Source organism: Temnothorax nylanderi, unplaced genomic scaffold (assembly GCF_030848795.1).
Source record: "Temnothorax nylanderi isolate EJ_2023f unplaced genomic scaffold, tnyl_v1.0 TNYL_tig0180_pilon, whole genome shotgun sequence".
In the NCBI taxonomy this organism is placed as follows: Eukaryota; Metazoa; Arthropoda; class Insecta; order Hymenoptera; family Formicidae; genus Temnothorax; species Temnothorax nylanderi.
The window spans coordinates 165847-183860 of record NW_027249242.1 but is presented as its reverse complement, the minus strand read 5'-3'; the positions used below and the strand labels follow the sequence as shown (position 1 = coordinate 183860).

General features: G+C 41.6%; 1 protein-coding gene and 1 long non-coding RNA gene across 2 annotated transcripts; both read left to right on the top strand.

Annotated features, from left to right (window-relative positions):
- Window positions 1–5966: 5966 nt before the first annotated feature.
- LOC139778371 (uncharacterized) lies at window positions 5967–9519 on the top strand. The gene is made up of 2 exons (XM_071716270.1): window positions 5967–9296; window positions 9412–9519. Exons 1-2 carry the CDS (start codon window positions 5967–5969, stop codon window positions 9517–9519), a joined length of 3438 nt encoding a protein of 1145 aa, XP_071572371.1.
- Window positions 9520–9972: 453 nt separating this feature from the next.
- On the top strand, window positions 9973–11898 carry LOC139778350 (uncharacterized). The gene is made up of 2 exons (XR_011719547.1): window positions 9973–10886; window positions 11086–11898. It is a non-coding gene; the product is annotated as an uncharacterized lncRNA (long non-coding RNA).
- Window positions 11899–18014: the final 6116 nt, after the last annotated feature.

Sequence of the window (18014 nt, the reverse complement as noted above, 5' to 3'; positions counted from 1 at the left end):
CCGCAAACCTTTCTTAGTCCAGTTTTCTCTTCCACTTTATCTCCGCTACTCTCGCACCTGTCACTTTCTTTGTCCCGGAACCGGAAGTCCACAATTATTAAAATGTATCCTATCATTTTTCAGGATTAGATGTACGTATATGTATTGAAAATGCAGTGTGGCGGATTAGCCCCGGGGGGGTGGCGGTTCAACCCCGGCATTTTTGAGATTTCAATTTTTCCACCGTTGTCGTTTTTGCTCTATACCGGTTAAACAAAGCAACATAGATAAAAATTTCCTATATAAATTTTGTAGCTAAAGGTTCACTCTTTACAGTGGTATACCACATTTAACTAAAATTATTTATTTTTTTGTTAAAAATCGGCACCGGAAAAAAAAACTGGCGGTTTAGCCCCGGTCTCCCCTACTAAAATTGACTGTTGCGTAGTTAGAATGTCTGTTATACCAACATGATGTAGACGCACATGATCATGCGTAGTGACGTAAAAGTACATGGAATTACAGTACTATAGTGCAGTATAACAGCAACCTCTCATAATAGTCTGGCGCCTTTAACGAAAATAATCAGCCACTAACGGAAAAGGAAATTCTGAATGGTATTGGTTACTGCTTAACAAACGCGAAAGACTGGGACGGACATCGCGCAAAGAGGAACAAAGTACAAAACCTAGAGTAAAGTTGTATTTTTAAAATTTGTAGGCTAAGCTATATAATAAATAATTAAGTCTGTTAATATAAAGTGTGTTTAATTTTAATATGACAATTTATTTTGTTTTGCCGACGATAAATAAAAATATTTTCTTTTTTGGGATAAACGAGTAAAATTATTATTAAAACATCCTTCGAAAATCCTTCAAATAAAATATTGGCCCAGCCGGGATTCCAGGGAATATTTTAGGGAAAAATTTTAGATTCAAGCCTGGGCCAGACTAGATTATAAAAATAATTATGGTACAAACCAAGCAAATATCTAGGAAAATTATAGGTCCCAGCTAGATTCCAGATAATTTTTTTGAACAAATTCTGGGCGCAATCTTGGGCCGGATTCAATAATAGGGCCTATACGATTTAGGCGTCCCAAACTTTACACAGGCCCTAGCTAGATTGTCCACCTGGGTCCCAGAAATATTTTTCAAAAAATATATGGGGCCCTGATTGTTTCCAGACAAAATTTCTACCTGGGTATGTATTAAATATACTAATTTTTCTTATTCTGGATTTGCTAACGCTTCCCTTTTTTTTTAATTTCTTTTCTTGCGATACCTTTTACTTGGTTTATAACCTTCGTTAAGGCAGGATTTTTTTCTCTCTTAACCCATTCATCCAGTTCAATTTTGCGGATGTTCTTATTCCTCTTTTTTTAAATGTAATACCGCATGCATACTAAAATAAACATAATATTTTATTACATTTTTATAAGCACATTTTTATAAGTACAGCATTAAGGTGGCTTCAGAGACTTTTAAATACAAGATTTTTAAATGAATTAAAGAACGTTTGTATTATTGATAGAAATAAGTACTCAAAATTTCAAGGAAGGTCAACGACCAAAATTCTGCGAAAATAAATTATAAATTTCGATTATTTTCTATAGGTTGTTATAAGACACTCGATTATTTTACAATAATTAAATTACATTTTAATGTATACAAAAAATAAAACTGAAAAAAGTTGGAAGTGTAAATTATAAATTACGAGAAATGTAATAGAACATTGAAAATAAAGTTAAGGAGCAAGTGAAAAAATTATATGCGTGATATAATATGCGGGAATATCCAGTACATGCATAATAATTATTATTATACATAAAAAGATTTTTATTTAAATTTAACATTAACTCTATTGTTACTACTAGAAGCACCAGAAGAATTACTATTATTATACAAAATTTTACATTCTTACCATCTATAAATTGTATACAAATTATTACAAGTCCAAATTGTTTATTCATAATTAATTAATGCAGGAAACATGGGGCAAAGTAGACCTCGAAGAAAAGTGAATCATCGCTTTGTTTGAATCATAAGGGATTTTTATCACCTCATACGTGTCCAAAATATGTCTACGTAACTTTTTAACTAAAATTTGTATCAAGTTACTTGATATACTCACTCAATATTTTTACAATATTTTTTATTTTTTAGTCTTCCTTTTTAATTGAAATAAATAAAAATTGTTTCATTTTATTAAAAAACTATGAGTTTTACGTTATACAGCAAATCACAAACTATAAAAGTCGACTTTAATAGTATTAAGGTAGCTAGTGCATTAGCGAAAACAAAGATTTTTGATTGGCATTAAACTTATGTTATTCTATAGGGCATTATACGTGATCAGGAATTAATTCACGATTTTTTACCACGTAATTACGAAAATATAAGCATTCAAAGTTGGTCAGTTTTACATTAGGGTATATGTGAACGACGTGCACAATCGTAATTCACGAGATTTTACGAGTATTTTAAAAAAAGATTGAGGTTTGGAAAACAGAAGATCTTATCAATTAAACTATTACGAATGATTTAAAAAAAAAACGTTAGTTTACCATTGCAATAAAAAGATATTCAATATTAAAGCAAACAAAATGTAGCTAACAGAGAAGCTCTGGCTAGTCGGCCATCAAAACTTGGCAACGGGTCTGTTCGCGTTGCTTGCACTTTTTGCACTCAGCATCTTCGCTTTCTCTCTCTCTAACGGCCGAATATATATTTATCTCATTTCAAGTGCAAAAATGTTTGGGGATTTCAAGCAACGCGAACAAACCTAACAGCGCGGACCGCACCTAACCTTACTGTCGGCGCCAATGTCAAAATAATCAGAATTAATGACCCAAAACTTCCAGAAAGTTATTTTTTATTATTATTATGATAGTTGAGAAACTTACGACTATATTGCACCCAATTTTTTAGATTTTTTATTACAGTCGTTTTGACAAATGTGAAGTTGGTACCCGTGTGTAAGACACTTCGTTTTTAATTAATTATATTACCTGTATCTGGGATTAATTACATGGTGTTATTATACATTTCTGGAAACTAGAAGTTGCACACGGAACAAGGTAATACCAAATATACATTTTTTAATACATTAAATAAAAATTTTTTTTCGAGACTCTATTTTGACTCACTGCAACGATCTAGCTACCTTAAATAGCTTTAACCAGGTGGTATGATAAGCTTAAATTGTGTAATGAAAAAAAGAGCATCAAGGCAACGAGTGCACCAGGGAAAAGTAGGCCTACGTAAATCAATCATATTTCAGCTATTATCATATTTGTTGAACTTAAGTAAAGGAGGATTGTCCATTTTACCCCATGGTTTTTCACAAGTAAAATAATCAAACTTTTTCAATTAACTAAAAAAATTTTATATTTAAAATGAAAAAAATTTCTACTGTAAAAGTCCTTTTAGTAGTTAATATATTAATAAAGAAATCCGAACAATAAAACCTGCATATTTATGTTTATAAATGCATTTAAAATACCCATAATATATTTTTTATATTTAATATATATTTAAAACAGAATGCAATTATTTTTTACAAGTAATATTTTATTAAACTTGTAGGCAGCATCTTTTCCAATAAATGAGGATGTAACTCCCAAAAAAAGTAAAAATTATCTCTCCCACGAAAGTATAAAACACTTGAGGAAGCAATTATTTAATAATAGTTCAACACAAAATGAAAACTGTAAAGAAAGTGATACAGACAATAAAATAAAAAAGAATAAAATGGTACGTATTTTTACTACTCACAACTACTATAGTGTTCACATAATTATAATTGACCTTTTTTATTTATTTCAATAACCTCTTTTATTTCAATTATTGTATAGAATAATGCACAGATAAAGGAAAAGAAAGACAATAGGAAACGGAAAAATACAGAATCAGAAGATGAAAAAGACGGAAAAATCGAGAAAACAGAAAAAAAGTGTAACAAAAAGGCGAGAATGGAAAAAAAGCAATTTGGAAGCAAATCGGAAGATGATGCTACAGATTCGGAAAAAGAAACAGAAAAAGAAAAAAAAGAGAAAAAAAATAGAACAAACGATAGTGGAAAGAAGGAAGAGAAAATGTTATTTGGCGAAAAATGGATAAAAGTAGATGAAGATGGGGAAGAGGTAAATATTCTTAGAACTTGAACTACTTTGACTCTGAATATCACTCCCATTCATTTTTTAAACTCTACTTTAGTGAGTGTTCGTATATGAATGACGTATTTTCTAAATTGTTTTCTTTGACATATTCTCTAAATCTGAATGATTAAAATTTCCACTCGAAAAGCTTACTGAGGCTTAATTCTGGCATGATTTGAATCAGTGACATTTTATTTGTTCGGATTTCGAGAGTGTGTACACTTACATACACACGCACTTACTAAAGTAGGGTTTTAAGGATGAATGCATTCTGAAGGACATCAAAGTCAAAAATGTTACAAGTTATATAAAAATCAAGAAACTGTGTGTGCCTAATCGATAATTTCCTTAAATATTTACATACTTTTTGAAAATTTTTTGTAAAAACCTTTTTGCAAAAGCAAAATTAATAATATATTAATACGATATGTTGGCAATATATAATTTACAGATAGAAATGATTTATTTAGCCGAAGGCATTTCTTGTACTGTACACGACTGGACAGAATGTCTTCGATCAAAAACGGAAAAGTTGTTCGCCAAAAATATGCTGCGAAACATGTATAATAACACTGAGTTATTAAGTCGATGTGTTAGTACCGATAAGAATTGTAAGACTCCTAATGGACGCAATTTATGTACATCGATTAGCCCTGCAAAATATAAAGTTATAGAATACTTACTTGTAGATCTTATAGACGATCCACTCTGTGTAATTAAGTGACGCGTATAAATTAGGCATATTTTAGATTTAACGTGTCTGTGGCGATTAATACCATCGCTTTAACGCATATACATTACAGGCCAATAGTTTATATACTCAACAAGACACCTCGTTGTGTACTCCCATTCTGGTGCCAACTCCTTAAAATTTTGTATTATCCAATATTGATAAAGATTATTCATGCGTTGTTTTATTTCGTCAAGGCTGCCACGGCAAAAATTATACCTGAATATATAATACAATTTTATAATATCTTCAAAGTTCTGATATTTTATATCGAGGTATAATATTACCACTGTTTTTTTTTCGAGTTTAAATACTGTATGTATTTATTTTCCATTTGTAACGGTTGATGCCGCACGGCCGAATCACGCGCGGGCCTCGTGTGCGAATTGTAGAACCGGGGGTAACCGACGAATCCGCGGTCCGCGAGACCGCGGCACAGGCAGTCGCTCTAACGAATTATTCTGACATGGTCGCATGAGTCCGTCGCGTAACAGTTACCCGCCGATCATTTGAGAGCTCATCTAGTCACTATAATAATTATCGTATTCTCTTGTCGATGGATTTAACTTTGACGCGGAGTGCCTCCGAGAAATTGTTGTATTCGATACTCTAACTATTTCCATGCGAACATTATATAATTTGACGAGTGCTCGCCATTTCACGGCAAGCGTGACCGGTGCGCATCGCGCCCAACGGTGTACTTCTAAGTTTGAATAAATCTATTTACCAGCATTTGCATTGTACCTTTCTATCGTACAAAATGGTCCTTCGAGCCGGATTAGGGTGCACGTTTCGGAGCACGCGGTTGCGATAAACGAGGAATCGCCGGTCTTGACGCGCGCCGGAGTAGCAAGAGTGTCTCAGAAAACGAGTGAATGTTAGTGCGTGCAAGGAATTGACTGTAAAGTCAAGAAACTTTCGAGAACATTCGAGTGACAATCGTTAGCGAGAGGCATTCGGCCGATCTCGCTGAGCTCGGAGTGTCAGCCCGTGTTCACGTGATCGTGCTTCCATCGATTCTTCTTCCTCTCTTCCTGGGTTTCGTCGAGAAAAAGGGACAAGTTTCGCATAGTGAATCGTGCATATAGAACGAAGAAAATGAATGTCGAAAGTCTTCGGAAACAGAGGAGCGGGCTAAAGGGGAAATTGACGAGCATAAGAAACTTCATCGCTAAAGCTGAGAAGGATGTGGAGAACGTTCTACCGGGCGAGATTACGGCGCGTTTCCATGCGGTGGAAGACATTTATTCGAGATTCCAGGCTGTGGCACAGAACCTTCTATCATTGTTGCCCGAGGAGGAATACCAACAAAGAGATGAAGTGGAGGAAAGCGAGTTCGACGAGCGATATTATTCGGCAAAGGCAGCTTTACAGCAGTTAGCGGAAAGAATCAAACCGCCGTCCACAAGCTCTTCAGCAAACACAGCGAATTCGAGCAATGATACAGGCGTGATGCAGGTTCTGGAGCAGCAGACAATTTTGATTCAAAAATTGACCGAGCGATCGGTTGAAAGCAGCGACGGTGGTGCGTTGGCACGGATAGTAGAACAACAAAATCAATTGCTAGAAAGATTAAGCGTGCGGTCTAACACGCCCGCACGTGAATCTCACGTAAAATTGCCGATGATCACGTTGCCATCATTCGACGGAACCATGGAGGAATGGAAGCGATACTCAGATACATTCAAAACATTGATACACGACAGCGACCTGACTGGGGTACAGAAGCATCAATATTTGGTTGGTTCGTTGAGCGGACAAGCCGCAAAAATAATCGAATCGATAGACATTTCCGAGAATAATTACGCCATCGCTTGGGACTTGTTGAAGAAGAGATACGATGACGAGCGAGGCATTCGAAAGCGGCATATACAGTGTTTGTTCGATCTACCACTGGTGAGACGAGAATCAGCCAGTGCAATTCAAGATTTGGTAGATCACGTTCAGAAACATTTGCGAGTGTTACAAGCAATGGGACTTCCTACTGAGTCATGGGGAGACCTCATTATTTATTTGATTGAGAAAAATTTGGACAACGCGACGAGAAGACGTTGGGAGGAGCACATCGAGCGGGAAGACGATGTGACGACAAGCACAATGATCGATTTTTTGCAACGGCAATGTCAGCTGTTGCGGCGAGCGGCTTCGGACGGCGAGATCGTCAACAGGGACGACCTTCGCGCGAGGGACGGAACGAGCAGACAGCGATCGTTAGATTCGAAAGTACAAGGCAGGACGACGCTGTCAACAACCACACAGGAGCGACGGTGTTACGTGTGCCAAGGACAGCATTCCATTTATGCGTGCAAACAGTTTCTGGGCTTGTCCGTGGAGGACAGAATCCGGGAGGCCAGGCGATTGAAACTTTGTCTCAATTGTCTTGGAAATAATCATTTTTCTAGAGATTGCAGGTCCGGTTCATGTCGAGAATGTGGCGAGCGACATAACACGTTGTGCCATATTGTGAAGCGGACATCCTGTTCGTCGACGGATTCGGCACGGGGTTCGGAGGACTGTTCGAGAGAGTCATCTGGGATCACGCTGTGCGCCGTGGCGGATGGCGAGATAGGAGCATCAACCAACAACAACGAGTCAGCAGGAAACATGTCGGTACAACACGCTCGAGGCGAGCGTAAGCAAGTACTTATGTCAACGGCTGTTGTAAATGTTCAATCAAATAATAACGAGAATTTTTTGCGGGTATTGTTGGACAGTGCGAGCGAAGTAAATTTCATTACGTTAGCGGCGTGTAACAGATTGAACATAAAATTAGAAAGCGTATGCGAATCCATAAACGGTTTAAATAACATGAACTGCGCGATAGATTACGGTTGTCAAATTTCGATGAAATCGCGAACTTCCGGGTTCGAGTTGAGTCTTTGTTGTTTGGTGGTCCCGAAAATAACAAAAAAGTTGCCTTCGTTTTCCATCAATATATCAAAATTGCCTATCCCAGAGAACTTAAAGTTAGCAGACCCGTTGTTTTGCAATCCGGGTCATATTGACGCGCTCATAGGCGGAGAATTCTTCCTTCAATTATTGGAAGCCGGCAAGATTGAACTCGGTGAAAGTTTACCGGTATTGCAAAACACTAAATTCGGTTGGGTTGTGTCGGGTCCAATACCACAACATTTGATCACGCGTCGTACGACCAGCCGCCAACTTTCTAATAATCACGTGTGTTTGATCACGCAGCAAATATCAATAGACGATACGTTGCGAAAATTCTGGGAATTAGAAGAATACGCTAATAACAATCCAAGGTTATCGAAGGAAGAACAGTGCTGCGAAAATCATTTCATAAACACTACAACGCGAGACGTGTCCGGGCGGTTTGTCGTCCGACTACCTTTCCGTGAAAACAGGACTCAGCTCGGACAATCGAGAGACATCGCGATGAAGCGTTTACTTTGTTTAGAACGGAAATTTCAACGGGAACCGGAATTATACAAATTGTATTCCGAATTTATGCGAGAATATATCGACTTGAATCACATGTCTAAGGTCACCGGGGACGCTCGAATACCGAATCCGGTCTATTTGCCGCACCATGGCGTTCTTCGGGAATCAAGCACAACAACTAAGCTGCGAGTGGTATTCAACGCGTCCTCGAAGACCACTTCGGGTATTTCATTGAACGATGCGTTGATGACGGGACCTAATTTACAAGATAGCATAATCAACATAATGTTGCGATTCCGTTTGCGCGCCGTTGCGATCACGGCTGATTTACAAAAGATGTATCGTCAGGTTTTAGTACACGAGGATGACCGCGATTATCAGAGAATTCTATGGCGTTTTTCCCCAAATGATTCGGTAGAGGAATATTGGCTAAATACCGTGACTTATGGTCAAACTAGCGCTTCGCATTTAGCCATTAGTTCCGTGCAACAGCAGGCGAAAGACGGGGCTACCCGGTTTGAAATGGCGTCGCGAGTTCTACTGGAGGATTCTTATGTTGACGATATTATTACAGGAGCTGACAGCGAGCCTGAAGCTATTAAACTAGTCTCACAATTGGAGAATTTGTTACGCGAGGGGGGTTTCGAGACTCACAAATGGCGCTCAAATCGTGAGGGAATTGTACCTGAGCTGCATGCCGTCGATCGAGTCGAGGAGTCGTCGGTGTTGGAGATTGACGCGAGCGCCGTAAAGACATTGGGATTGGGTTGGCATCCCAAATCAGACATGTTTCAATTTTCTATCGAGCCTATAACGAGTTCAGTTAAAACTAAGCGTGAGGTTCTGTCAACAATTTCTAGATTGTTTGATCCACTCGGATTGATCGGTCCCATTTTGACTCGAGCTAAATTGATTATGCAGAGCACCTGGTTAGCGAATTTAGGTTGGGATGAGCCGCTGACGGAGGATCTACGTCAGGCATGGGAGGCTTATACAGAGGATTTACGAGAGGTTAGTACGATACAGGTACCTCGTAGAGTAATTCGAGGCTCTAATGTGGTGCGCTTCATCCTACATGCATTTTGCGACGCTTCTTTGAAGGCCTATGGGGCTTGTATTTACTTGCAAACCATTGACGCAGATAATAATTCCAATTGCTTCTTACTTTGTTCAAAGGCACGAGTTGCGCCCGTTAAATGTAAAACTATCACGCTGCCTAGGCTCGAGCTATGCGGTGCTGTGGTACTAGTAAATTTGGTGCTAAGTATTAGAGGGGCACTCGGGATAACGTTCGATGAGAAGCATGCATGGACCGATTCTGAGATAGTACGGGCATGGATTGCCGGCGATCCATCCCGCCAAAAATTGTTCGTATCAAATCGCATAGCCGAAATTCAATCTATTCTTCCATCGAGACACTGGCATCATGTCGACGGAATTGAGAACCCTGCCGATTTGATTTCGAGGGGTACAAGTTTAAAAAATTTGAAGCAGAGCAAAATCTGGTGGGAGGGGCCCGATTGGTTGTCGCGTTTCGGCGAGTATGAACAGCGTAAGTTGAAATCGCCGAGGCTTACCGAGGAAGACAAGAAATTGATTCGGGCGGAGCAGGCTTCGAGTACGCGAGTTTTTGCAAACGTTAGCAATTCGAATGACGTTAGAGAGTTCTTGTTAGATAACTATTCTTCGCTGTCGAGGATCGAACGTATTTTGGCGTGGATTGTTCGATTTGTTTTTAATGTTAGAATGAATCGCGACAATCGTAAGTTCGGATTTCTGTCAATAGACGAAATTCGCCGCGCGCGTCAGTTGTTGATTATGGCAGTGCGGAGGGTTCATTTTTGCGAGGAAATTTCGAATCTATTGTCGGGAAGACAAATTCATTCTAATAGCAAACTATTGTCGCTTCATCCATTCATGGATGAGACAGGACTTCTCAGGGTGGGCGGCAGAATTCAGCATTCGCAAGTGTCCTTTGGGAAAAAACATCCGATTATTTTGCCATCCGATAGCAAATTTACGCGGTTGTTGTTCGACAGAGAGCATCGTAGACTATTGCATGTAGGTCCACAGGCATTATTATATTCTATTCGAGAAATATATTGGCCGCTCAAAGGGAAAATCATCGCCAGAAAAATCACACATGATTGCATAACGTGTTTCCGCAACAAGCCGAAACCATTATTGCAAATCATGGGTCAATTACCCGCAGATCGAGTCACTCCGACTCGTCCATTTTTCGTAATCGGCGTAGATTTTGCCGGACCTATCACTACATTAGTTAATCGAGGCCGCGGAAGAAAAACCAATAAATCTTATATATCGTTGTTTATTTGTTTCTCAACTAGGGCCGTCCATCTCGAGGCGGTTAGTGATCTTAGCACCGCTTCCTTTCTGGCAGCGCTCAGACGCTTTGTGGGACGTCGAGGTTGCCCGCAGCGCATTTATAGCGACAATGCGACTAATTTTGTGGGATCCAAAAATGAGCTCCACGAAATGTATCGTTTGCTCGATAGGGAGAAGCAAGACGTAACTGAATTCTGTATTTCACACAACATCGAATGGAAGTTTATCCCGCCATCCTCGCCTCACATGGGGGGATTGTGGGAGGCTGGGGTAAAGTCATGTAAATTTCACTTAAAACGCGTTATCGGAGAGAGTCTCCTGACATTTGAGGAATTGGCTACTGTGTTGATACAGATTGAAGCATGTCTGAATTCGCGTCCGATTTGCCAGCTGCCGTCTTCGGCGGCGGATCTGCAACCACTAACCCCGGGACATTTCGTAACGGGTGATTCATTGATCGCTCTTCCAGATGCTGATGTAACAGACATTCCTTTAAATCGACTCGATCGCTGGCAAGCAGTTCAGAGAATCGCGCAAGATTTTTGGAAGCGATGGAGCCGCGAATATTTGACGTCACTGCAAGGCAGATCGAAATGGACGTCAGAACGAGATAACTTAACTGTTGACGATGTCGTCTTGATACAAGACAACAATGCGCCGCCTTTAAAGTGGAAATTGGGAAGGGTGACCAAGACTCATGAAGGTACTGACGAAAGGGTGCGCGTTGTGACCCTTAAAACTGCGAGCGGAATTTGTAAGCGAAGTATAAATAAGTTGTGTAAGCTCCCGCTAACCGATGCGTTGCTTCCGATATCTAGACTCTAGTATTAAGATTAATAATTGTTATTAATGGTGGGCGGTATATGTATGTATTTATTTTCCATTTGTAACGGTTGATGCCGCACGGCCGAATCACGCGCGGGCCTCGTGTGCGAATTGTAGAACCGGGGGTAACCGACGAATCCGCGGTCCGCGAGACCGCGGCACAGGCAGTCGCTCTAACGAATTATTCTGACATGGTCGCATGAGTCCGTCGCGTAACAGTTACCCGCCGATCATTTGAGAGCTCATCTAGTCACTATAATAATTATCGTATTCTCTTGTCGATGGATTTAACTTTGACGCGGAGTGCCTCCGAGAAATTGTTGTATTCGATACTCTAACTATTTCCATGCGAACATTATATAATTTGACGAGTGCTCGCCATTTCACGGCAAGCGTGACCGGTGCGCATCGCGCCCAACGGTGTACTTCTAAGTTTGAATAAATCTATTTACCAGCATTTGCATTGTACCTTTCTATCGTACAAATACAAAGTTTATTTTCAATAGAATAAAAGATTAAATCATGAAGAATTACAGAGGTAACAATACAAAATACAAATATTTTATTAAAATATTTAAACCCAACACACACAAGGGAATACAAGGTATTTAAATACAAAGTTTATATATGTATTTTAAAAGATTTAATCGCATCGCAAAGAATTACAGAGGTAACAGTACAAAATAAAAATATTTTATTAAAATACATAAATTTTTCTTGTCAAAAAACTTGGCGCTGCTAGACCTGAAAATTAGGTCAGCGTGGTGTGTATATGCGAGCGAGTGATGTGTGTGTGGGTGGGTGATGTGTGTGTGTGTGTGTGTGTGTGTGTGTGTGTATGACGGTGAATAATGCGGCTTATGATTAAGTATAGGATAAGTTTAGATTCTTAAAGCGATTAGAATTAAGTATAGAATAAGTATAGAATAAGTAATATTTACATTTGTAAAAGGTGTCTCTCCCTCTCCCTCTCCCTCTCCCTCTCCCTCTCCCTCTCCCTCTCCCTCTCCCTCTCCCTCTCCCTCTCCCTCTCCCTCTCCCTCTCCCTCTCCCTCTCCCTCTCCCTCTCCCTCTCCCTCTCCCTCTCCCTCTCTCCCTCTCCCTCTCCCTCTCCCTCTCCCTCTCCCTCTCCCTCTCCCTCTCCCTCTCTCCCTCTCCCTCTCCCTCTCCCTCTCCCTCTCCCTCTCCCTCTCCCTCTCTCTCTCTCCCTCTCCCTCTCCCTCTCCCTCTCCCTCTCTCTCTCTCTCTCTCTCTCTCTCTCTCTCGAATAATGCGGCTTATGATTAAGTATAGGATAAAAGGTCTCTCTCTCTCTCTCTCTCTCTCTCTCTCTCTCTCTCTCTCTCTCTCTCTCTCTCTCTCTCTCTAGCAGCGCCAAGTTTTTTGACAAGAAAAATTTATGTTGTTACGAGATTATGGAGTGGCAAAGACAATAACGGGCGTTCGATTTGTTGCTCAACAGACAAAAAGAAAAGGTTTATTGCAACGACTATTAATGATCAATAGTGTGTACAGATGGTTTCTTTAACAACAATAGAAAATACTTGCGGCAAGACGAGCGTGCGTGCTTCTCACTGTGCTTGCACGTGAAGAGTGAGTGATAACCGTGAACACGGAGATGCTAGCGCACTCACAGTTACCAATCGAATAGCATATCGGTATCATGGTACTTACTAGACTAACTGTCGGTAAGATGCCATAAGGCGTCAGTTTAAACTCAATACTCAATACTCCCTCTCGACTTTTGCCATCTTACAAAAGAAATATCTATATAAACAAAAAAAACTTTTGGACATTCTTCCATGCGCTTAACATCTGTTTAACAAATTCCATAAGCTAATCTAAATTTATGAAACTTCTCTCTCGATAGAGGTTTAGTGAGCGTATCTGCTAATTGGCTATCCGTCGACACATATTGTACGTCAATCTCTTTGTTCTTCTGCTTTTCACAAGTAAAGTAAAATTGCACTTCTACATGTTTAGTGCCCTTAATTGACTCGGGTGTTTTAACAATAGTTATTGCTCTCTGGTTATCACAATAAACCACAGTTGGTTCCCTCTGAATATTATCCAAGATTCTCTAGTAAACGTCTAAGCCAAATTATTTCTTTCGTGACCGAACAAAGAGCTATGAACTCTGCTTCCGTTGTTGACGTAGCAGTGACTGTCTGTCTCTTCGAGCTCCAGGCTACTGGACCTGAGTTTACAAAACATATCCAACCAGTAGTACTGAGCCTCCTATCAATGTCACCTGCAAAATCTGCGTCACTGTACGCAATCAACGTCGTGTCTCGCGAACCACAGCTGAAATTAATTCCATAATTAGCAATTCCCTTTAAATATTTCAACACTCTTTTTACAGCATTAATGCTCAATCTGTGGATTTTCCATAAACCTGCTTAAAAATTCTACAATGTACGCAATGTCTGGTCTTGATCCTACCATTAAATACATCAAGGAACCTATCGCTTGCCTATATGGAAAGGCTGTATTCTCTTTGGTGCTCTGACCTACACCAGACATTTTAATTCCTGATTCGGCAGGAGTGGAGACGGGATTACAGTTTTCGTGATTGAAACGTTTCAGAACTTCGTTAGCATAGGAATTCTGATGTATCTTTAGCTTTCCTCCGTCTCAACTCCTCTCGATTTGCAAACCAACGAAAAACTCCGCTTTCGAAAAAGTAATTTTAAATTCCTTGTGCAACGCGTTTAGAAAGTTATACATTTCAGACACATTCTTTCCCATCATCTACGTGTACGCCTAAGTATAGTCCCTTTTTTATTTCAAAGAAGACACAAGGATCTGCATTTGATTGAACAAAGTTATGATCTTTCAAGAATTTTACCAGTTTTGTATTCCACTGCTTGGACGCTTGCTTCAGCCCGTAAATGGCTTTGTAGAGCAGACATACCTCGTCACCGTCTTCCTCGCATCCAGTGGGTTGTTCCATGTAAATTGGCAAGTCTAGCTTTCCATGCAGAAAGGCCGTCTTGACATCAAATTGAAATATTTCCAAGTTGTGTGCTGCTGCAATGGATAGCAGCATCCGAACTGAACTAAACCTAACTACTGGTGAGAAGGTCTCGTCATAGTCAATCCCTTGCCTTTGTGAATAACCCTTGGCCACTAATCTAGCTTTGTATTTCGCAACCTGGCCATCTTTCTTCAACTTCTTCTTGAACACCCAACGGTTTGAGATGACGTTGACATCCTTTGGTCTAGGGACTAGTGTCCATGTTTGATTCTCCATAAATGAGTCAAGCTCCAATTTGATTGCTTCACGCCACTTGTCCGAATCTTCAGCTCTTAAGGCTTCTTGAATCGTTATTGGCTCCGAACTCGCCATGAAGGTTTCAGCAACTATTGCTTGCTCGTATTCATCAGTGTCACTCGACCTTGAACCTTTTCTCGTCGGATATGGTGACCTCGGTATCGAAAGGCGTGGATTCTTGTACTTCCTCGGAGTCTGATATAGTCTCATCTACTGCTTTAGTTTCTTCTTCATCGAGGACTGATAAAGTGATCTTTGGCAGGGCATTCTCTACGACCGTCTCTGGTTCTCCGTCCTCGTGAAGAATGACGTCTCTTCGTATCAGGATCCTTTGGGCAGCTGGATCGTAGACTCTGTATCCCTTGTGTCCATCACTGTAACCAATCATTAGACATTTAACTGAGTTCATATCCCATTTGGTCTCTGATCCTTTGGCACATGGACATAACAGTGACTTCCGAAGATTCTTAAGTGTTTTACGGACGGTTTCTCTCCAAACCATTTTTCAAAGGGCATTAACCCACTCAGAGTTTCTGATCCCGTTTGATTCTTTAAGTAGATTGCCGTATTAGCAGCTTCGGCCCATAAATAGCGTGGAATGTCTCGACTGTACATCATTGACTTAGCTGATTCTACGACAGTTCTATTTTGGCATTCGATGAATCTGTTCTGTTCCGGGGCTCTGGGTGTCGATGTCTCATGTTTGATACCTCTTTCACGTAGGAACTGTTTGACCTCTGCATTGCAAAACTCCAGGCCATTGTCAGTCCTGAGCTTCTTGATCTGATGCCCGTCGGCTCGTACTTCAGCATAAAACTGCTTCAAATTCTCCAGCACGTCAGTCTTACTCTTAAGAAAATAGATGAAACAGTACCGTGAAAAGTCATCCTTTAACAGTAAGAAATAGTTTGCACCTCCCAAGGATGCTGTGTTCATTTTTCCACATAGATCCGCTGTGACGTTGCAGTTTCGCTGCATCGTTGCAGCGCCCCGCCGCCGTCACAAGGCGCGGGTTTCGCGACCTTTTTCACGCCCGAGGACGGTTCAACGAATCGATACGAGATCTCCAGGGGCATATTATAATTGCGTTACGACATACTGATCCTTTTTGTTTTATTCTGTATCATTTGCGTGGCGCCTCACCGAGCCGAAGACCGGAGTATCCTGAGAGGGTGCAGAGGATCGCGGAAAACGGAGTCGACGGGAAGGATAACGGCGAGAGATCGGACGACGGCAAGCGGATCGAAGCGACTCGCGGGCCGCCGAGAGCGACGGAGCGCAGGAAACCACGCGCGCGGCGCGTGACACCGCGGCGGGCGGACTCCTAATGGCAGGGCCCCGGGACGCCGGGGCTAAATCCGCTAATCTGCCCTCCTCACACTGCTGACCGGATTCCGGGATAGGTGGCCACCATTCCCGAACCGAAAAGAAGGAATACGGAGGTAGACACGTCCCGTCCGCCGCCGGGAAAAATCCCGGAAAAATTGCCGCGCGAGCGAAGGGCCGTTGAGCGCCCTGCGGAAAGCCGTAATTCACGGCCCTACGCACGAATCCGCCGCGAGCCTGCGAGCTCACCCTTCATTGGTCCGCGCTCCAACGTCGCGGGCCGCGTACGCCCGGGGTGGGGTGCGCTATCGATTCCGCCATCGAGCGAAATTTCGGGAGCATTCGTGGATCGTCCTCGCAAACCGACGCACGTCACAATCAAATCGCGAGATTCTGTTCGCATTAAGTCGCACCTAGAAGCTGAGTACGACGTCCGGCTCTCTTTACGACCCTTGGGACGACGGCGAGGACCCTTGGGAGAGAATCTGCCTACGGTGAGGTTGCCCCGGTAACGTTTGATGTAAAGCCACGACACCGCTCCCCGGGTCGCGCTCTCGCTCGGGAAAATTCGCGATAATTAGCGTATTCGCCGACAAGGCGTATTTAGCGATCGATAGCGAGAGCGAGGGGCACCGGAATGGTCTCGTGGCCGTGGGATCGCGATCGAAATCTACGAACCTCTGGAGATCGCGGTAGGCGCGTCGATGACGACGTTCGATATCGCGAATACGCCATTTCTCGCGCCCTTCACGTTCACGACCGCGTGTCTCGTTATGCGTAGTATTGCGCCCGGTCGAATCTTAGATTCTGCACGCGATATTAATGGCGTCAGAGGGATATTCGCGTTGGTTTAATTGCGTTACTTACGATTCGCGTTCGGGCATTTAGACTATCCTCGCGATATCGGCTGCGTTGAGATATTATTCGCGGTAGGATGTGGTTCGCCTTAAGATTATTAAGATACCATCCGCGTCGACCTAAGGTTGCGTCTCGTTATTACTCGCGGTAATTCCGTAATCTTTCTCGCGTTAATTCGAGTATTTCGCGTTATGCCGAGTGTCTCGGCGCATCATTTTTCGCGTTGGACGATTGCTGACGATCGCGGGTGTTGCGTTCGATCAGAATCACTTGCGTATTCTCCGTTTCGTGCGTTAGGATAAATCGGTCATTTCGCGTTCGTTATAGCATTGGTCGCGGTAATTCCGTCTATTTTCTCGCGTTAGTTTAGTATTTCGCGTTACGTCGAGCGCCCCGGCGCCTTATTCTTCGCGTGAGGATATCCCTGGCGATATCACATGTTGCGTTCGTTCCTTCTTGCGTTGGGACATTACTCGCGTCGCGTTCGTTGCGTTAGTTTAAGATTATTCTTTGCGTTAGTTTAAGATTATTCTTTGCGTTAGTTTAAGATTATTCTTTGCGTTAGTTTAAGATTATTCCCTGCGTTAGATTGAGATTATTACCTGCGTGGGAGTAAGACCCTTATGGCGACAGAATCCCGGCACGGGTTTGGGAACTTGCGTTCATGCGCTCCAAGCGTGGCGCATTATCATTTCGCGGTATTTCGCGCTATTATTTCGCGTTTATTGCCGTTATGTCGTAGTCAGTCGTAATTTGTACCGATATTCTATGTCAGGCCTGTCTAACTGCTCGAAGCGAAGGAGCCACTGCTCCCACTCTTACCACTTCAGACTTCCCCCACCATCCAGTAGTATCAGTAGTGGGGCAGCGGTTTCTCGCAGCATGAGTAGAAGTAGAGTATAGCTATATTCGATTGCTTTATGCGTAACTAAGAATACGCATACAGAGCACAAGTGCGTGTCATATTCTTATATATATATATATATATATATTTACGCATAAAGCAATATAACTGAGTATGGTATTGATGGTGATATCTCGGTATATATTATGCGACTTTTTCAGAATATAATATATAATATAAATTAAATAAAAGTAGGCTCTCCTGAATAAAT

Bases quoted from the DNA above. Each gene is read 5' to 3' on its own strand.
- LOC139778371 (XM_071716270.1), top strand. From the start codon at position 5,967: ATGAATGTCGAAAGTCTTCGGAAACAGAGGAGCGGGCTAAAGGGGAAA. The intron at 9,297-9,411 runs GTACCTCGTAGA...CCATTGACGCAG, and splicing joins GAGAGGTTAGTACGATACAG to ATAATAATTCCAATTGCTTC.